This window comes from Balaenoptera acutorostrata, chromosome 6, assembly GCF_949987535.1.
Source record: "Balaenoptera acutorostrata chromosome 6, mBalAcu1.1, whole genome shotgun sequence".
In the NCBI taxonomy this organism is placed as follows: domain Eukaryota; kingdom Metazoa; phylum Chordata; class Mammalia; order Artiodactyla; family Balaenopteridae; genus Balaenoptera; species Balaenoptera acutorostrata.
Window position 1 is genome coordinate 41,801,710 of NC_080069.1, and position 22,559 is coordinate 41,824,268.

The 22,559-nt window shown below is 36.9% G+C and overlaps 1 protein-coding gene across 1 annotated transcript; it reads right to left on the bottom strand.

Moving 5' to 3' along the window:
• Positions 1–4,657: 4,657 nt before the first annotated feature.
• Positions 4,658–22,552, bottom strand: RMI1 (RecQ mediated genome instability 1). Its single transcript, XM_007176932.2, has 4 exons — positions 22,359–22,552; positions 15,885–15,945; positions 7,542–7,638; positions 4,658–6,770 (listed from the first exon to the last, which is right to left on the bottom strand). Exon 4 carries the CDS (start codon positions 6,732–6,734, stop codon positions 4,851–4,853), a length of 1,884 nt encoding a protein of 627 aa, XP_007176994.2. The 5' UTR covers positions 6,735–6,770; positions 7,542–7,638; positions 15,885–15,945; positions 22,359–22,552; the 3' UTR covers positions 4,658–4,850.
• Positions 22,553–22,559: the final 7 nt, after the last annotated feature.

The following is a 22,559-nucleotide window of genomic DNA, read 5'->3' on the forward strand; positions in this document are numbered from 1 at the left end:
CATTTCTCTAGGAGGTGGGTCAGAAAGGATCTTGCTATGATTTATGTCATAGAGTGTTCTGCCTATGTTTTCCTCTAAGAGTTTTATAGTGTCTGGCCTTATATTTAGGTCTTTAATCCATTTTGAGTTTATTTTTGTGTATGGTGTTAGGGAGTGTTCCAATTTCATTCTTTTACATGTAGCTGTCCAGTTTTCCCAGCACCACTTATTGAAGAGGCTGTCTTTTCCCCACTGTATATTCTTTCCTCTTTTATCAAAGATAAGGTGACCATATGTGTGTGGGTTTATCTCTGGGTGATCCATTTGGATTTAAATTTACCACCTCACCGTTTTTCCTATATACCATTTTTTCTCTGTTCTTTTCTCTTTCTTGCTTTCTTTTGGGTTGAGTACATTTTTTTGCTGTTGTTATTCTTTTTATTCCCATTAGTATATAGTGATAGACTACTTTTCAAATCTTTTAGTGTCTATACTCTAAATATTATAACATGCAACTTTCAATATTCAAGTCCAATATAAAACAGCAGCTTTAACCTTTTCTCTGACATAAGGACCTTAAAATACTTTTCTTTATCCCTCACTCAACTTAACTGCCATTGTTTTCATGTAGTTTAGTCCTTTGGTTTTTTTTAACCCTCAAGACATTATTTTCATTTCAAAATCACTATTCATTTAACCCATATATTTACCCTTTCAGTTGTTCATCATTCCTTCCTGCGTCTCCAAGCTTCCATCTGGTTATCTTTTTCCTTCTGCTTAGAGACAACCTTGGGCTTCCCTGGTGGCGCAGTGGTTGAGAATCTGCCTGCTAATGCAGGGGACACGGGTTCGAGCCCTGGTCTGGGAAGATCCCACATGCCACGGAGCAACTAGGCCCGTGAGTCACAACTACTGAGCCTGCGCGTCTGGAGCCTGTGCTCCGCAACAAGAGAGGCCGCGATAGTGAGAGGCCCGTGCACCGCGATGAAGAGTGGCCCCCGCTTGCTGCAATTAGAGAAAGCCCTCGCACAGAAACGAAGACCCAACATAGCAATCAATTAATCAATCAATAAATCTTTAAAAAAAAAAAAAAAAAAAGACAACCTTTTTGTGTAGTTTGTTAGGGAAAAAATTATTTTTGTGTGTGAAATTTTCTTAATTTTACCAATTGCACCCTTACTGTTAAGGGCATTTTTGGTTTGTATAGAACTCTAGGTTGGTACTTATTTTTTCCATCACTTTGAAGATGCCATCCCATTGTCTTCTGATCCCCAAATTTTTAAATTGAGGTAAAACTGGCATATAAGTTTCAGGAGCACACCATCATGATTCCCACTGTCTTTATTTAGTCAGTTGTCATGTTTTTGGTCCTTTGAAATATGCCTTCTTTCACTGCTCTAGATTTTTTTTCTTTTTTTAGCTTTCAATGGTATTGATATTATTTGCACAGGTATGACTTTCTCTGAATATATTTTGCTTGGGGTTTGTGGGACTTCTGAAACCTGTAGCTTGATTTCCATAAACTTTATAAATTTCTTAAGCATTAACTCTAAGTGTTCTCTATTTCCTCTCTTTTGGGGACTACAGTTACATTAATGTTAGCCCTTCTTGGTGTTATATTGTTTTCTGGTTCTTTTCCATGCTTTTGCCTCTCTATACATTAATCTGAATTTTTTTCTTCTGACCAAATTTAATTCACTGTATCCTCAGCTGTGTTTCATCTGGAGTTAAACTCATTCACTGATTTTTTATTTTTAGCTATTATAGTCTTATAGTTTTTTTAAATTCCCAATTCCCTATTGATATTTTCAAACTTTTTTCGTTTTCCTCTTGTGCATATTACACAGTTGTCCATGAGTGTCTGAGCATTTCTTGTAGTGCCTGCTAACCCCAGAACTGAGCAGATGTACCCACCCAGTCACAAGCAGTGGTGGACTAGGGCAGGGGCCAATACATGTAAGATATACAGAATGCAGGAGCAAAGAACATGTACTCTCTGAAAGCAGATTCACTCCTAAGAGGAACACAAAGATGATCTGAATATGCCCATTTTTTCCCCTTCCCATTTGCTTCTGCCAGCCTCCCACAGCGTCATTCTTTTTTGAATTCTCAGTTGGAGATTATCACGCAGGTAACTTGAGTGTCTGCTTAGCCTCGCACAAGAGCAGACCTATGGCTACAAATTCTCAGGGAAAACTTTTTACCCCTCTACTAGAATCTAGGCGAAGTCAACCAAGTTTTCTTATAGTCTCCCTTTGCTATTGGGCAGATTTTTCTAATTTACTCTTTCACTGAAGAAGATATTTGAGGTGCCATGTATGCAGAGGTTTCAGGGCTTTAAGTACCATGCTATTGAACAGATGATGAGAAATCACTAAAAGATATTAAGCAAGGGAACACAGATGATCAGATATGTTGATTCATTTATAATAACAATAAATACTTACTGGAGTTACAAAGGTAAATCACTTAGCCATACCCCCAAGCAGCTTATATTCCACTAAAGCAATGGTTCTCAACCAAGGGCAGCTTTGTCTCCCAGGGAATATTTTCTGGTTGTCACAACTGGAAGGATTCTACTGACATCACATGGGTAGAGGCCAGCATGTTGCTAAAGGGAGCCCATGACAGCTCTCTACAACAAAGAATTATTCTGCCCAAAATATAGCAGTAAAGTAAGGGAAGCAAATAAGTACAATAAAACATATAATATTAGTCTGTACAATGTATAGAGGGGCATGAAAGTGGGCAGGGGAATTCATGAAACACTTCAATGGGCATCCAAAGCTTAAGCTGAGTGGAAATACAAATGAATATAGGAGGTAGGGGTATTACTATGAGCCATGCATGAGGTATATTCCCCATATCTGGAGAACAACTATGACTAAAATTTAGTGGCAGACCAGGTAGGTGAAGAATAAGGAGGCAAGATGAGGCTGAAAAGGCAGGCAAGAGGCAGATTGCAAAAGGCCTTCCATACTATACATGAAGAGTTTGGACTTCACCCTGTAGGTAAGCGGATAGGAGGAGGTTGATATTAAAGGGTAACAAAGAGAAAACAAGAAATTTATTCAAGAAAGATCATTCAGGAAGAATTACGGGAAAAGGCTTAAGGGCAAAATAAGGCACAGGCCAATTAGTAAACCTACTGGAATACTTAAGGCCAGAGAAGACTAGAGCCAGAATTAAAGCACCAATTAGAAGGATGGACTGATAATAGTAAAGTACTATACCCAGTCTTTAGTGATGGAATATGAAGAGAAAATAAGGTTTAATCCCAGCTTTCCAGCACTACTCAAAGAGATAGAGCACAGGAGAAGATTTACAAGAAAGATAATGAAAGATAACACCATCCATTTAGATCTCTTGCAGTAACAGAGCTATGCAAGTATATAGAAGCGGTTATTATCAGAGGATATAGCAGCAAAATCTGAATTGTGCCTTGAACTCTCATTATCATCCTTCAACCAATAATGACAAAAGACTCTTAGAATATTTTTCTACTATATCCATATCATATTTTTATATATGTATTTATCTTACTTCCAGATATTTTCCTATTACATTATTTTAACTAAAAACACAATGTCTTCATTTTATTATTTAAGTATTTGTTTAATGTTTTAAAATTCAAGATACTTTAGATTTTTTTAAAGACAAAAGAATAATAAAAATAATTTTACCTTTCAAATGTGACTTTTTAACAGCAAAGTGGAAAAGTGGGAAACAGTCTTCCTTATGGTTTTTTTTGGGGGGGGTGGGGGGCCAGGGGGAACAATCTCCCTTAAAAAAGAACAGCACTTCCAACAAAACTAAAGGAAGAACTTACATGTACACCTAATTCAGAAAGGAGACAACTGGGACTTCCCTGGTGGTGCAGTGGTTAAGCATCTGCCTGCCAATGCAGGGGACATGGGTTCGAGCCCTGGGCCAGGAAGATCCCACATGCCGCGGAGCAACTAAGCCCATGCGCCACAACTACTGAGCCTGCGCTCAGGAGCCCACGAGCCACAACTACTGAGCCTACGTGCCACAACTACTGAAGCCCATGCACCTAGAGCCCATGCTCCGCAACAAGAGAAGCCACCACAATGAGAAGCCTGCGCACCACGACGAAGAGTAGCCCCCGCTTGCCGCAACTAGAGAAAGCCCGTGTGCAGCAACAAAGACCCAACACAGCCAAAAATAAATAAATTAAATAAAATAAATTTAAAAAAAAAAGAAAGGAGATAACTAAAGACATGCATAAATACCTTATTTTAATCCAGAAAAAAAAAATGAAATACTTACTGGATCTTCTTAATAATAATAGATTATCGTTGAAAATAAGGTTTTTAACTATTCAATATAATCTCTGAAATGGTATCTAGTTAAGATAATATTTGCTTTAAATATACCAGACAAATATTTCCAATCAGCAAAACAAAAACCAGCACAACAACTTGCATCTGAGAGTCTGACATTCTAATCCACTGGATTTACATTTTTTCCTAAGAAAAATAATATAAACAAATCTTTTGGGGTACTCTACATATTAGAAGTACTCAACTACCTATTTGTAATTGTTAACTTTCAACAGTATGATTCATCAGTAAACACCAATACAGTACTTTAGCAGTCACCTTATGTGAAATAACAAGTGGAAAACAAAATTTCTCAACAACAGTGGGTCATCAAATTGCTTCAGCGGTTACTATAAAAAAATTTATTAAAAAAACTTACACACACAAACATAATTAAACATTTTAAAATTAGACTGAAATCAGTTATGAAACTTCCTTTTCCCCTTTTACAAAAAGAAAGTTGCAAAAGTAAAAGGACAAACTTAATTCTAAATATTTCCTTGTTTTTTTAAATTGCTTGCTAGTAAATTATTTCTTTACTCGCCTCTTTAGGTTCTCAAGGTGTTCCACATTAACATCTTGTATTGCCAGTACCGTTGCCTTAGACAAGGAGGGATTGAATGAAATAGTCATTAGACAGCACAAATCTATTAGATCTCTCTGACATTTCTGCAAACCTTCCAGGAACTTTTGGTATTTACAAGGATCCTTTTTTAACTGTTTCATTTGTAGCACTGAAAACCCTATCAGACCAGTAAGTATTTCATCTACAAAGTCTACATCTAGATATGCAGTACCATCAGAAATTTTTGCTGTTATACTCCAAATGCCACCAGAACTTGAGAGATTTCCAGTTAAGGTTACAATAAATGCTTTGACTTTCACTGTTGTAACTTCCTTTGGTTTGCTGGCCATTAGAAGAGACAAATAGATAAAAGGTGGAGAATATAAATCCATGCTGATAGAAAGATTAGTGCTATTCTCTGATGATCTTGAAGAACAAGTCTGTAAGTGTTGCTCATTTTTATTAGAAATGTGTGAACAACTTCTTGGTACATAATTGACCAGCTCTCCATTTAATATTTTATTATTTAAGGAATGTCCCTCTGAACTGCTGGTTTGTTTTATTTTATTATATGTCTCTGAGTTCTTATCTTTATTTGTAAAATTATGGGGTACGGGTACATTATGATTAACTGAAACAATACTACTGTTTTGGTCTCTAGCAGATGGACAACTAAAAGATTTGTCTTCATTAGTTATTTGCTCAGATAAATTTTTTTCACTCCAATTATTATTTCCATTTTTGCAAATCAAAGAAAAATTATTCAGAGTATTAGATCTACGTGAAAATCTCTCTATACTTTCATCTGTAGTTCTGTTCAAAGTCAGTGGCTGTAATTCTTTGGTCTCTGTTTGTTCTTTCTGGACAGCTTCTTCTAAAAGCAAGGCCTCCTCCAATGAAAAGTCATCTAATTCCTCATCAGTAAAAAGCATAGACTGGTTTCGTGGTTTCTCCTTTGGTCTTGGAGAAATAACAAGTCCTGGTTCAAAATCTGACTGTCTGATGGTATTTGAAGTATTTGAAGAACTACCTGTGCTGAAACAACTTCTTTCCAAAGAGGTGTTATTATTTGCTGCAAGCTCATCGTTTTCATCAAGACTTGCCAAGAGTTCTTCATCAGAAGGTCCTAACGCAGGCTGTAGAACATCTGTAATTCTGGGGATGCTTTGGTTAGAATTATTTGGTATGACTGGAACTATAGGATCAGGTTCCCCAATTAATCTTGCAAGAACTTTTTCTTGGGCATATTCCTCTAAAAGAGCATCTACTTCTCCTCCCAACACCTTCACATTTTCTGGTTTCAATAAGAGAACACCAAGACGGAAAGAAATGTTTCCATAAATCAAAATTTTTGTACCTGGAGGAAGATCACTATGAAGAGCTGGAATAGACTGATATTCCATCCCCTGTATTTGTACAATTCCATCAGTTAGCTGTAGCATCAACATTCGTGAAGGCTTTGCTTCCCAAGGTTTTGGGGTTACTTGTGTTTCAGCTGTAATTAGGTCATTGGTTGTATTCTTTCCTCTCAACTTTTGTATCTGGGCATACGCAGGTTGACTTACATCAACCAATGAATTAATCTGCAGAGCAAAAAATCCATTCAGTTCTCCTTTTGGAACTTCTAAAATGCCATCAGGTAAAAGACGATGCTCCAAATCTCTCAGATCAGTAAGGAGCCATTGCTCAAACACTTGTTTATTCATTTGTGCCTGACTCAAATTAACATTATCATTTTCTTCTTGGATCCAGTTAATACAAGCTTCCAGCCACATTAAAGGCACTTTAACATGCCATGTAGCTAAAAGCCAGGTTTCAACTCTTAATGCAATACTAGCTATACTCATTTCTTTTATATAAAAGAAATATTAGGCATCTATTACCTGAAAACAAACAAAAAAAATTATGGTAATTCAGTATCTAAATACAGTTTCTATAATTCTCTACAATGTACAAACAGGAGTAATCAAACTTTTAGATTTTTCTCTCTTCAGCACCTTTATAATTCTTTGACTTTCTACATGGCAAAACTTCAAATGCCACAAGTAATCAGATGGTAAAATAAGAAAAGCAAAAGGTTTGAGACAAGATATACCTAGGTTTGATGACTAGCTCTTCAAATTATAAGTTCTGTGACCTAGTATAAATTTCTTAACTTCTCTAGCCTAATTTTTTCATCTATAAAATGTCAGTACCACCTCCTATCTAACACAGTTGTTGTGAGGATTACATGATTAACATTTGTAAAGCATAATGTCAGACCTACAAAATACATGTAGTAATTAGTAGTTATTATGTTAATATAATAATCAGATTCTAATAATTTAAAATTTAGCTAAGAAACAATATTTACTAAGGTTCTTTCTATATCTATAATTCATACTCTATTAAAACTTATACCATTGTATTCCATAAAATTGTAACAAGTAACAATAGATTCTGAGCTGATGTAAAGCATCTTATTTGTTTGGGTAAATAATTCTCAACAGTCCTATCAGGTAAATATACTTCTGATTTTCTCAGTATGATAAAAAAACGTAGCCAAACACTAAAGACTAACATTTTTTCACAAAAGTATTTTTCTCCTTCTACAGATGAAGATATCTAAGAGTTCGAATTTATAAAAGTTTTAACATGCCCATAAGAAAACTTACCATTTGGAACAGGAGCACAGGATTTGAGGACGGGATTTGGAACTGGTTGTTCAGTGGAGTACTTGTAACCTCTATTGCTCAGAAATGGCCCTGAGAGCTAAGACAAGAAGCAGTAAGGGTTATAAGAGGAAGCTGCAGAAAGAATCACTGGCCTATTTTCATAAGTGCAAAGTTTGATGGTATGGTTTGAAGTTTCCTATTATCAATCAGGGTAGAGTAGAGGTAGTACAGAATAAAAACATGAGGTTTGGAATGAAATAAACAAAAGCAAGTTACCACAAGAAACTCACTCTACCTTAGCTTGTTTCCTTCCCTATATACTTACTTCATAGGGCTACTATGAAAATTAAAGGATAGGAGAAGATGGCGGGCAGAGCACCAGCATAGGCACAAATCAGCTGACCCGAGGTGGCAATCCAATCATTTAGGCTGCTCACTTAGGCCCCAGCAATGGTTGCAGGCCAGAAGCAGGCCACCCAAAAGGCGTCCGAGGTCCGCAAGCAACCTGAGGCTGAAGCAGACCAAAGCAGCTGAAAGTGAAATTGAACAGTACCAACTGCAGAGGGAGAAAAGGTTCAAAGCCAGAGAAGCTGGAGCTCTGGGATTCCATGGCAGGGGCATCACTGGGGTGGAAAAAGAGACCCAGGTGATGACCATTCTCCAGATCTACCTCTGGCAAAACAGGGATGAAGTGCTAGATAACCTCTTGGCCTTGGTCTGCTACATCTAGACAGAGATCCATGAAAACTACTGCATAAATGCATAGGGGAAGAAGCTCTGTTCCACGGACTGGCATTTTAGATGACTTCATGGAAAATGAAATTTTAACAAAGCTCAAGTTACATTCTTGTGAAAAGGCATTAAATTATCTCTGTATATTATATAGTAGGTTCTCTCACTTTTTGGAAAATAGCAAATCTAGCTTCCTTGTAAAAACTTAAAGCTAATCCAAATATTTCATTTTTTTAACCTTGCATTTCTTAGAAAATTTAATAGGCATATATTGTCTGGTTTCCCACATCTTTTAGCTAAAGCAACATATATGTATATATCAATACTGACTTCTTCTTTTGTAGATGTAGTTTTTTTTTTTTTTAATTTTTAAGAAAAAAAGGGATTAATTTTTTCCCCCTAAAGCTTTGTGAAGGTCAGGGGATTTATCTATGAAAAAACAGTAGATAGTTATTTGTAACCTGTACTAAGCAGCATTCAGCCTTAAAACAGTCTTTTCTGGCTAAAGGTTAGAACAATGAATACTAGTATAATTGTTTGGGCTGCTTTTAATATCTTTTAATAAAAATTACTAGAAGACAGAAATCAAGAATTTGTTACATGTTGTTATTTGGTGTACCGATAATCATTTAAAAGTAAAACCCGCTTACCGTGCAAAAAAAAAAAAAAAGAAAGAAAAAAACAAAGGAGAGCCAGTATATAATCTAGTGGTTCAGCGTGCAAATGTGATGCCAAATTATCTTTCACTTACAAACTCTGTGACCCTAAACAAGTGGTCACATTATTAATTTAAGAAATGGTTAAAATTTAAAGGAAGAGTTACAGTTATTGTGAGGAATACAAGAATAACATTTTAAAGGAGGAATTAAGAAGGTCATAACTACCATACTGATGAATCTTTACACTGAAGAAAATAATTTAGAGTACAGATACATAATTTTTAAATTACATGTGAAAAACAATGTAAAAATCCAAAGGTAGGAGAGGTCCCTGCCCATAGTGATAAAAATAAACCATGCAGAGTCAAATCGGCATGTCTCTTTAACAAAGAAACCAACAATCTCTACATGAGCCCTCTGATTTATCAAATGGAAATATTTTCTACCTTCTGGCTAAAAAAAAGCAAAACACAGTGTGCTAACTTTTGTGTACAAAAGAAAGGAAAATAAGCACATTCTTCTTTTTATACATAAAGGACTTCTAGAAGGATATACAAGAAACTAGATAAAACTTTAAATACATAGCTACACTCAATAACAAAGAGTAAAATCTTGTGGGCCAGGGCTTCCCTGGTGGCACAGTGGTTAAGACTCTGCCTGCCAATGCAGGAGACACGGGTTTGAGCCCTAGTCCGGGAAGATCCCACATGCCACGGAGCAACTAACCCCATGGGCCACAACTGCTGAGCCTGTGCTCTAGAGCCTGCGAGCCACAACAACTGAGCCTGTGTGCCACAACTACTGAAGCCCACGTGCCTAGAGCCCGTGCTCCACAACAAGAGAAGCCACCGGAATGAGAAGCCTGTGCACCTCAGTGAAGAGTAGCCCCCGCTCGCTGCAACTAGAGAAAAGCCCGCACACAGCAACGAAGAACCAACGCAGCCAAAAATAAAAAATAATTAATTAATTTAAAAAAAAAAAAGTCTTGTGGGCCAGGAACAGAGGAGAAACCTAGAGTTTTAGTGCTGATATAAAGCCACCAGGAAAAGGGGACTTCAGGCTAAAGCTCCAAGGCTTTAAGTTTAAGGGTCCAGTGTGCCAATTATAGGTCAGAAGACCAGAACAGACTACTTGCTAGAACTGGGCCAAAAAAATCTTCCACTCAATACCTACCTATGGCTTATGGAGGGAACAGGGATAACCTAAGAATGGAAATGGGGCCTACATAACTTGTATAGTACATATAGCAGGGTCCAGAACTAGGCTATTCACATAAAAACCCAAGTCTCTAATGACACAGCTGATTTAGAGCTATGCCAGCCAGAGGGTCAGGTTGAAGCAACTCCAAAAACACACAAAAGGGAAAAACACACATGGGAAAAACCTCTATCCAACATAAGCTCTCAAACCAAAATTATAACATATTTAAGGAAATCACCACCATAAGCCACATCAGCAGACACAACAAACAGGAGGATTTATACCTGGAGAAATCTGTTTTTAAATGAAGAATCTTAAATATTTTTAAAATGTTTCTGAGCATACTAAATACACTTTAAAAGTAGGACTAATCCTTAAAGAAGAATAGAAGATAATTAAACAGTAACAGACATTTATGAAAAGTATCAATTGGACATCTTGGGAATGGGAAACAGCCTCAGAAATTTAAAACTCAGTAGATGGGATAAACAAAAGGCTAAAAACAAATGAAGAAAGAACTTACACTTTGGAAATTACATAGAACAGAGTATGAAGATTTAAGAAATTAAGCAAAGAAGGGGAAAAAAAGGTAAGTAGGGAAAATAGGCTCCTACACTGAAGTAATCACAGTTTCAGAAGAAAATAGAAGAGGTGAAGGAAACAGTTTCGTTTTTTTTTAAGATAATGGTTGAAGGTGGTCAAAAGGAACAAATTTCCAATTATAAGATAAACAAGTAATAGGGATGTAAGGCACAACATGATGACTGTAGTTAACACTGCTGTACAATATATACGAAAGTTGTTAAGAGAGTAGATCCTAACAGTTCTCATCACAAGGAGAATTTTTTTTTCCTTTTTCTTTTTTTTTTTTGGCTGCATTGGGTCTTTGTTGCTGCCTGCAGGCCTTCTCTAGTTGCAGTGAGCGGGGGCTACTCTTCCTTGCAGTGCGCGGGCTTCTCATCGCCGGTGGCTTCTCTTGTTTCGGAGCACAGGCTCTGGGTGTGTGGGTTTCAGTAGTTGTGGCACGTGGGCTCAGTAGTTGTGGCTCGCAGGCTCTAGAGCGCAGGCTCAGCAGTTGTGGCACACGGGCTTAGTTGCTCCGTGGCATGTGGGATCTCCCCGGACCAGGGCTCGAACCCATGTCCCCTGCATTGGCAGGTGGATTCTTAACCACTGCACCACCAGGGAAGCCCAATTATCTTTTTATCTATATGAGATGATGGATGTTAGCTTAATCTGTTGTGGTAATCATTTCACAGTATATGTAAATGCTATACACTTTAAACTTATATGGTGATATATGCCAATTATTTCTCAATAAAACTAGAAAAAAATATATAAATAAAAGTGAAATTTTTTCATAATAAAAAAATAAAGAATAATGGTTGAAATTTTTCTAAAATTCAAAAAGGTATGATTCTGTAGGGTGTAAAAGCTCAATATTGCTAAGCAACACGTGTAAAAATCCACCTCTAAACATAGCATGGTAAACTGTAAAACATCAAGGACAAAGAAAAAAAATCTTTTTTATTTTAAATCTTAAGATTCAACAAGCTGGATCTAAAATTTGAGGTAACAAAAATGTAGAAAATACAAAAAGAATTCAGAGGGAAGTTAAGGTATTATGTTTTGTCAAGGAGGATAATAGAGATTCTGATTATGTTTACTATTTTATAAGAAAAATATAAAAATTATGTGTTTAAGGGTAAAAATGAAAGATTGAAAAAACATTCTTATAATCCCCGCGAAACTCAGATAATAGATTTTTAAAAAGCCATAAAATTCTAAGAACAAAGAAAATGGGAGAAGAAACAATGGCAACAAATTTTGGAAACTGGAAAGCAAACAGATTAGTACATGATTTAGCAGACACTAGAAAGTTGAATTCTAAGGTGGTATTAAGAATGGCTGATATAAAAACCCGGAACCCACAAAAGGCAATACTAAGTATGCCTGGAAGTAAAGGGTACTCTAAAAACAAGATTGATTAGACGATTCTTTAAGACATTTAAGACTGTGGCATCCCTATCCCACATCAGGAAGATACATAATGTACACTTCAAAACTGTTAAGAGGGTAAATTTATGTTATATGTTTTTTACCATAATTTTTTAGAAAGAGAGAAAAATCAAGAGGGAAGTAGAGGAGGAAAAAAAGGAAAAAATAAAATTACCTCTATTTGCAGATGACATGAATGTTTATGAAAAAATGCCAAAGAATGTAAAAAGAAGCTATATCACCTGATAAATGAGTTAGCGAGATGCGTCTTTTTTGTGCTCTATTTAGTGCCACATTTTCACACTTTTGTGCTTTTTGTTGATGATTTCACTATTTAAAACGGCCCCGTAGCATACTGCTGAAGCGCTGTCTAGTGTTCCAAACCATAAGAAAACTGTGTGTGATGTGTCATATGTAAAATCTGTGTGTTAGATTAAGCTTCATTCAGGCGTTAGTTATAGTGCCACTGGTCATAACTTCAGTTAATGAATCAACAACATATAGTGAATAAAGTGTCTTTAAACACAAACACAAATAAAACAAGGTTATGTACTAATCAGTGGTGAAATGTCATGACCAGAGGCTCACAGGAACCTAACCTTGTCTTTTCTCTAGGAACAATAGTTCAGTATTCCCTAACTCAGTGTTCACAGGGACTTTATACAGAACATAACTACCAGGAATAATGAGACTTGACTGTACGAGCAATGAACAAAGAGTACAATTTACAGTAGCCCTCAAAACTTAAATCTAACAAAATATGTGCAGGATGTATATGCTGAAAACTACAAACTACTGGTGAAAGAAATCAAAGACGACCTAAACAAATGAACAGACATGCTGTGTTGAAGACTCTATGATCAAGTTTCAGTTCTCCCCAAACAGATATATAGGTTCAATGCAATTCCATTCAAAATCCCAGCATTCTTTTTTTTTTTTTAAAGAATGGCAAGCTGATTCTAAGATTTACATGGAAAGGGAAAGAAACTAGAATAGCCAAGGTAATTTCAAAAAAAAAAAAGTTGGGGCTTCCCTGGTGGCGCAGTGGTTGAGAATCTGCCTGCTAATGCAGGGGACACGGGTTCGAGCCCTGGTCTGGGAAGATCCCACATGCCGCGGAGCAACTAGGCCCGTGAGCCACAGCTGCTGAGCCTGCGCGTCTGGAGCCCGTGCTCCGCAACAGGAGAGGCCGCGATGGTGAGAGGCCCGCGCACCGCGATGAAGAGTGGCCCCCACTTGCCGCAACTGGAGAGGGCCCTTGCACAGAAACGAAGACCCAACACAGCCAAAAAATAATAAAAAAAAAAAAAAAAAAAAAAAGTTGGAGACTCACACTGAGTTCAAGACTTAGTATAAACTACAGTAATCAAGACAGTGAAGTATTGGCAAAAGGATTAACATATCGGTCAATGGGAAGACAGCCTAGAAAATAGACCCATTCATATATAGTCAATTGATTTTCTACAAAGTTGCAAAGGCAATTCAAAGGAAACAGGATAGTCTTTTGAACAAATGATGCTACAACAATTGGACATCCATATGCAAAACTATGAACCTCCATCAATACCTCACATCATATATAAAAATTAAATGGACCACAGACCTAAATGTGAAAACTAAAACTATAAAACATCTATAAGAAAAGTTAGGAGAAAAAAAAACCGAGCTCATAGATAAGAGAGAACAGACTGGTAGCTGCAAGAGGTAAGGGGTGGGGGTGGGCAAAATGGGTGCAGGGGGTCACAAGGTACAAACTTCCAGTTATAAAATCAGTAAGTCATGGAAATGTAATGTACAGCATGGTCACTGTAGTTAAAATACTATATTGCATATCTAAAAGTTGCTAAGAGAGTAGATCTTAAAAGTTCTCATCACAAGAAAAAAAAATTTTTTGTTACTAAGTGTGGTGATGGATGTTAAGTGGATTTACTGTGGTGATCATTTTGCTATGTATACAAATATCAAATTATTATGTTGTATACCTGAAACTAAAAGGTTATATGTCAATTATACCTCAATTTTTTTTAAAGGGGAAGAAAAGTTAGGAGAAAAATCTTTGTGATCTTGGTTTCTTAACAGTGTTCTTAGATACAACACCAGAAGCATAATCCATAAAAGAAAGAAATTAATAAACTGAGCTTCACCAAAATTTTAAAATTCTGCTCTATGAAAGACACTGTTAAGAGTATAAAGACAAGCCAAACACACACAACGACAAGCCACAGACTGGGAGAAACACATAATTGACAAAAGACTTATATCCAGACTATATAAAGAATTCTAAAATTCAATAGGAAAACAAACTAATTTTAAAAGGAACAAAAGATTTGAATAGACATTTCACCAAAAGATATGCAGATAACAAGTAAGACATTAGGGAAATGCAAAATTGAAATCACAGTGTGATATTACACATCTATTAGCATAGCTAAAATAAAAAATAACTGACAATACCCACTACTGGAATTCTCATACATTGCTGGTGGGAAAGCAAAATGACACAGCCACTTTAAAAAACAGTTTAGCAGTTTCTTAGGAAGAAAAACAGTTTAGCATTTTCTTACAAAGTTAAACTCACCATACAACCCAGCATTACTAGGTATTTACTCAAGAAAAATGAAAACGTATACTCATTAAAAATCTCTATGTGAACATTTATAGCAGCTTTTTTCATAATCACCAAAAAACTAGAAACAACCCACATGTCCTTCAACTGGTGAATGGATTAACAAATTGTTGTACATCATTACAATGGAATACTATTCAGTAATAAAAAGGAATAAACTAATAGATGCAATAACATGGATGAATATTGCTACAGATGATATCACTCAGAAAATTCATATGTTGAAATCCTAATGCCCAATGTGATGGTATTAGGAGGTGGGGCCGTTGCGAAGTGCTTACATTATGAGAATGAAGCCCTCATGGGACTTCCCTGGCAGTCCAGTGGTTAAGACTCTGTGCTTCCACTGCAGGGAGCACGGGTTCGATCCCTGGTTGGGGAACTAAGATCCCACATGCCGTGCAGCATGGCCAAAATAAATCAATAAATCAATAAATAAAAATAAAGTCAGAATTCTGAAAAGATATTAATTTAAAAAAAAACTTACAACCCAATAACAAAAAAATAAATAAACAGTAGAGACGTCTCCACACAGCTACTTACCCCTTCTGCCATGGGAGATCACTGTAAAAAGACTGTCATCTAAGAACCAAGAAGCATGTCCTCATCAGACACCCACTAAATCTGCCATCACCTTGACCTTGGACTTCCCAGTCTCCAAAGAAATAAATCTCTGTTGTTTATCAACCACTCAGTTTATGCTATTTTGTCACAATAGCCCAAATAGACTAAGACAAATGTTAAATGCATCAAGCTAAGTAAAAGAAGCCAGACAAACACTGTATAAGTCCATTTAGATGGCATTATGGAAAAGGCAACACTATAGAAACAGGTGGCAGCGATGATGTGACTAATGTTTGTCAAAACTCATAGAACTATATACAAAAAAGAACATGAATTTTACTGAATGTAAATTATATCCTCAATAAAAATACTGAAGACAAACACCAAAAGGATAGATATTTAATAACTAATTTTCAAACTTGCTGAGGAAAACACAGAATAAAGAAAACAATCCAAAATAAGGCACAAAAGGAACTGGCAAGCACTATAAATAGAAAGAATAAACAAGGTGGTAGAAATAAGTCTAAATATATCAGCAATCATAATGAACATAGATTAACTCACCTGTTAAAAGATACTCTCAAATTGAAAAAACCAAGTTCAGCTGCATGCTTAAAAGATGACCCTAAAACAAAATAACATCGAAGCATGAAATTAATTAAAATAAGGCATGTTAAAATCTCCAAGCATATTATGAGGCCACAGTTGAGTGACATCTTAACCTCAAGACAGAGATCTGTACATGTATAACCTAAGATTCCCAAGTGCTACTTTATCGCATCTGTTGTCATTTTCTTAACCTCAAAAATTAAGCAAGATCCAAGGCTCTTAGGTGTGCTCATTCAATTATAAGTTACCTTATTTCCTCCACTAAAATTTAAACACCACAGCACTGGCAAATGGGCCTAGTCTAACTGGCAGAGGTGTTGTAGTAATGAGATGACAGTCATTAAGTAAACTGAAATCAAGACAGTGTACTTTCAGTAGAGTTATAATTATTTAAATGAATTATCAAGTATAAATGCCACAATTAATTAAGTTGTTTGCAGAATGTTTTATACTATAAATTACTCGGTGTATACAGTATGTACCCCTAAATTATTATATGCAGCCATTTAACACAAGTGTTATTTTCTACCTGAACCTGTTAAATAGTAGGAGTTAATACTGTTAGTACTTCTAGGAGGAGGAAGGAACCAATAAAAAAGAAAGACTGATTGATTGTGAACTGAAAAGGTCAAGGCTGGATAGAAAATGAAAGAAAGGAATTTCAGTGGTGTTAATTCTATATCTCAGCAGTACAGCTGTTTAAACAGAGAACTGAAGAAAAAGGTTTAATAAAAATTAAAACCTCTTATTTGTAAGATTTTAAACTTTTTCAAAATACATACTTTTACATCTGTAATATTATCTAAACCTCAAAATAGTCATTTATGATAGAAAGGGTAGGGATTGTCATCTATTTGGGTGAGAATGAAACAGGCATGAAGATTAAGACATACAGATCAGGGGCTTCCCTGGTGGCGCAGTGGTTGAGAATCTGCCTGCTAATGCAGGGGACACGGGTTCGAGCCCTGGTCTGGGAAGATCCCACATGCCACGGAGCAGCTGGGCCCGTGAGCCACAATTGCTGAGCCTGCGCGTCTGGAGCCTGTGCCCCGCAACGGGAGGGGCCGCGATAGAGAAAGGCCCGCGCACCGCGATGAAGAGCGGTCCCCGCACCGCGATGAAGAGTGGCCCCCGCTTGCCGCAACTGGAGAAAGCCCTCGCACGAACCGAAGACCCAACACAGCCAAAAATAAATAAATAAATAAATAAATAAATAAGAAAATCCTTTAAAAAAAAAAAAAAAAAAAAAAGACATACAGATCATACATAGTAGCAGACGCAGAACGAAATTCTGCTAACCTCCATTTCTATATCATTTTCTAGACCCTGTTTGACTTAAAAGAGAAAGTAAAACCAGTCCTTCATTTACATATACCCACTTGCATACAAACTATAAAACTCATTCATAAATGGCCATTCTATAAGAGCACTACACTATTACAATGAACAGACTTTTCTCAGATCTCATTTAAACGACAAGCTCACCTAGTATATTCTAAATTATTTCCTTTACAAAGTCAAATCAAAGAAACACAACATCACCTACTGCATCTATCTTTGTAACAGCTTCAAAACAGTGTTATCATTAAGTACTTTTCCTTTTGCTATAACTCTACTAAAATGACATAAGTTTTTTTAATTTTTAAATATTACAAACTGACATTTTAAAGCTTATGTATTCATTTATTTTATTTTTTTAATTTTGTAGTTATTTCAAACACGCACTTCCTTGTTTGTGTTGTTGAATACGGCAAGTGACAAAACTCCTTTCAGATGATAGTTGGGACAAATTCTGAGAAACAGTGCTCAATGAACCACAGTGAAATTGTTCTATTAACACGTGGCAGTTCTAATTAATAATTTTCTCCAACTACTACCTTCTAGGATTTAAATTTCCACTTCCAGAGCTACATGATATACTACAATTTTATAATAATGTTATAACTAAGTGCACATTTGCTACATAGAATTCTTCATTTAACAGCAAAGTAAGTAAAGTGGAGGGCATATTGATCTGAAACATGGTTTACTCCCCACAACTGCATGTTAAAACAATTTTAATAAAAAGATGTTTCTACATATAATAGGATTTTTTTTTCCTACAGGTAAAAAAGAAAAGCTTATTAAATTTTTTAATTAAATGGAAAAAGTATTATCATGTGGGATTATAAAGTCTAGACTGGGTTTCAATAACCGAGCCCCTTAATAATTTAGTAAATTGTATTACTTGCATCTACTCCTTCAAGAGAATTCCTAAGGTTTTTGTTCCTCCCTTTCTTGAGAAACTGAGTAACCATAGTCACCGCAGGTAGAAGCAACTCAGAGGGGAGGTGTTAGCTAGAGCAGCACAACTTCTCATCTGCTCATACATAAAGAACAGCCCCTGATCCTCCAGAACATCACTGTCCAAGAAAAAAATATGAAAAAGTATACGTTGTTGAAATTGTACATTAAGAAATGTTCACACCGTATGACTTCAAAACTTAATCTTAAGAAAATAATCAGAAATGAAGACAAAGATTTTATGTGCCAGAGTGTTTATCATTGTGCTTTTACAGTGTGGGAAAAAAACAGAAACAATCTAAATGTTCAACAACAGTAAAAAAAAAAAAAAAAAAAAAAAATTAAATATATTACATTGGATCCATGAAATAGTCTTCTGAAAAAACATTTTTAAGTACTATTTAATGACATGAAAATATGTTCATATTTTATTCTGTTAGGAGAAAAGGCCAGATGTAAAACTACATACATCTTAATCTCCATTAATTTTATAATCATGAAAAAAATGTTTTTTAAAAATTGATTTACATCTTGCGCTTGCTAAACTTGGCTGACCACACTAATCTACATTCTAGATCTTGACTGCAGGAACTGAGCAGAAGAGAATAGAGTAAGAAAATTCTATCACTCGCCACTAAGACTTAGACAAATTTGATTTATAAGTTAATTTTCAGTCAGCCTCACATATTTCAATTTTTTAAAAAACAGAAAAAGAGGCAGAAGTACTGATGCCATCCTTTTGGACACTGTATGTGGCATTCAATCAATAGCTAAGACTTAAAAGCACTAACAAATACTCAAGTTATAACCAGTCCATGTTTCCACTGTCTTCATCTAAAAAATACAGGTGAGTCTGTGTTTTAACTCCTTGGGGATGACTTTAAGGTAACCCCAGAATTTTGAGAAGGCACTCTGAAAATTATGGGAAAAAAATTTATATTTAATGACTGAAATCAGAAAGAAGTAATTAGTGGAGCTGTTTGTGGATCCTCTATAACCTAATGTAAGGAAAAGACAGAGAATAGGTTTAGGAGTCTGAATCCCATTTCTGCTATGTGACCTTAGACGTGTTCCTTAACTTTGTCTTAACCACAATTTACTCGCAGAACTGTGATAAGCATTAAAACTGCCAGCACAAGGTCTGGCACAAACTCAGAAAATGGTAGTTAAAAAATTTTAAGTAATCATCCAGCTCGCTAGTGTACAATCTCAATTATATTAGTTTATCAAAAGTAAATCCCACAGCTAAGTAATACTAGCTTTAAATTCATCAGGAGTCCAAATAATCATACAATTATTTACTCAAGACAGGAGCCACAATGTATCAACCAAGTTGGTAAGTCCTTGAATGAGCACAGATGTAACATAGTTTGGCTGAAAACAATAGAGAATGGAAGGATGGTGAAAAGAGACTTTCCTCAAGCTAGCAAGTCCCTGAATGACGATGGTGGAAAAAACAGACCTTCTTGTTATTTAAAGAGTAAACCTATAAAGCAAATTAAAAGAGGTAAGGAAGTAAACAAGTAGAAAAAGAAAAAAGAAAAAAAAAAAAATCTGACAATGGCATCTAAAAAAGAGGAATAAGACCTTTCAGCAGTTAGGGTCCAGTCAGAAGACAGTGAAACTGGGAATAAGTTCTTAAGATAAAGCTGCTTACTTTGCATTCCTGCCCATCAATCATCACTGTTTATCAAGGCAGAAAATAATGGTTGCAACAGAAATACTAGCTTGAAAGAAAACATCATTAGTACAGTACCCCTATATGTACCTATTTGTGTTAGTGAAGTGTCCCAGGTTTTAAATGACAGATTCAATTAAATGCTGCAAATCCTGACTGGCAGATTAAATCTCTATAATCCAAGTATCCCCAGCCCCTTCATACACTCAATTTTCTTGGCTGAACATTAAATAAAAATCCAAACTATGTATCGTAAAACCAAATGCAAGAACCCAATCCAAAAATGGGCAGAAGATCTAAATAGACATTTCTCCAAAGAAGATATACAGATGGCCTACAGACACATGAAAGAATGCTCAACATCATTAATCATTAGAGAAATGCAAATCAAAACTACAATGAGATATCATCTCCCACCGGTCAGAATGGCCATCATCAAAAAATCTAGAAACAATAAATGCTGGAGAGGGTGTGGAGGAAAGGGAACACTCTTGCACTGTTGGTGGGAATGTAAATTGATACAGCCACTATGGAGAACAGTATGGAGGTTCCTTAAAAAACTACAAATAGAACTACCATACGACCCAGCAATCCCACTACTGGGCATATACCCTGAGAAAACCATAGGTCAAAAAGAGTCATGTACCAAAATGTTCATTGCAGCTCTATTTACAATAGCCAGGACATGGAAGCAACCTAAATGTCCATCGACAGATGAGTGGATAAAGAAGATGTGGCACATATATACAATGGAATATTACTCAGCCATAAAAAGAAATGAAATGGAGGTATTTGTAATGAGGTGGATGGAGTTAGAGTCTGTCATACAGAGTGAAGTAAGTCAGAAAGAGAAAAACAAATACAGTATGCTAACACATATATATGGAATCTAAGGGAAAAAAAAAAAAAGGCCATGAAGAACCTAGTGGCAAGACGGGAATAAAGACACAGACCTACTAGAGAATGGACTTGAGGATATGGGGAGGGGGTGGGGTGAGATGTGACAGGGTAAGAGAGTGTCATGGACATATATACACTACCAAATGTAAAATAGATAGCTAGTGGGAAGCAGCCGCATAGCACAGGGAGATCAGCTCGGTGCTTTGTGACCACCTAGAGGGGTGGGATGGGGAGGGTGGGAGGGAGGGAGATGCAAGAGGGAAGAGAAATGGTAACATATTGTATATGTATAACTGATTTACTTTGTTATAAAGCAGATGCTAACACACTATTGTAAGGCAAATATACTTCAATAAAGATGTTTAAAAAAAAAAAAAAAAACCAAATGCAAGTTAAGTTTTACCTCCCAACAAGACTATAATATTCTTCATGGTGGGGCCATTAAAAAATTATATTACAACTCAAAGAGCCTTTTAAAAACTCCACAATCCCAAACACTATGCTCTAACAGTATTTGTTAACTATCCTCCCAGCCAGTAAATGTTGGTGCTTCATGAAGTTCTCAGTTCCTCCTAAAGAGTTCTCTTCCTGATTAAGCAAGTAAAAGATAAAAGATGACGGAAATCAGACATTTTTTTAAAATGCTGGTTACATCTAATTTGCAAAGTATTCAAGAGGAAAATCAAGTTACAGCGGAATGAATCAGCACAAATTCATCATTACAAAAAAAAAAAGTGTATTCTAACGGTGGGTTTAGCGTCCCATGTAAATTATAACATTTTTATGCTTCAACATAAGTTTGGGGTTGTGGGTGAGAGTTGGAGGGCTAAGAGTCAGGATGTGGATACTGGGTACTACTTACTGGCAATTTCCCAGGTTTGTCACCGATTCAGAGTGACCTTAAGTGCCTTAACAAAAGAAACCATCAAAGCCTGACACAGGGGCCTTAGAAGTAACCGCACACAAAGCAAGTATAAACTGAACACGCTAGAACGGTAACATATCTGAGGGCGAGGGTTTTAGTCTGTTTTAATCACTGCCGAATACCTTGACACACGGTGGGCGCTTTAAAGAGGTGAACGAACGCAAAGCGGATGTCTACAACGCATTTTGCGATTTGCATTCATTGTAGGATATGAAAGCAATACTTCCAGAAATTTTTCACACGTAGCGGCAGCACCGACACTACAAAATACTCGTACCTCAGGTCCCATTAACAAAAAAGAAAGAAAGGAAAAACAAAAGGTTTCGTCAGAACGGAGAGCCCTGTAAAGACCCCGGGAGTACAGGCTCAGCGCCGGAAGCAAAGGGACTGAGCTCCCCCGGACTCCGAGGCTCGCCCGCCACAGCCCAGCGGGACGGCCAACATCTCCCGGAACCCCGAGCCCAGCGGACAGCGGGCCGCGACCCTCCGGCTGCGCCCCCGGCCCGGGCCACGCCTGACGGGCGCTGCGGCCCGTTACACACAGCTCGCCCCGCAGCCCGGGCGAGAGGGGAGCACGGGGGAAAAAGGGAGACGCGAATGCGGGCTGTGGAAACGGGGGCATTCGTCTGGGCCTAACACCGACCTGGGCGTCCCGCCTTCCCCTCGTGCAACACTGGTTCCTGGGCCTCGCGACTGTGAGAACAGGAACAGCCACGGCGCGCGCCCTAATCCTTTTTTGCTCCTTCCCGCCCGTTTTGCCGCGCACTCACGCCCCTCCTCCAAACCCTGAAGACTTCTCAGGGCCCAGAGGACGCCTCTTCATCCGCCCCCTCCCTGTGCGCGT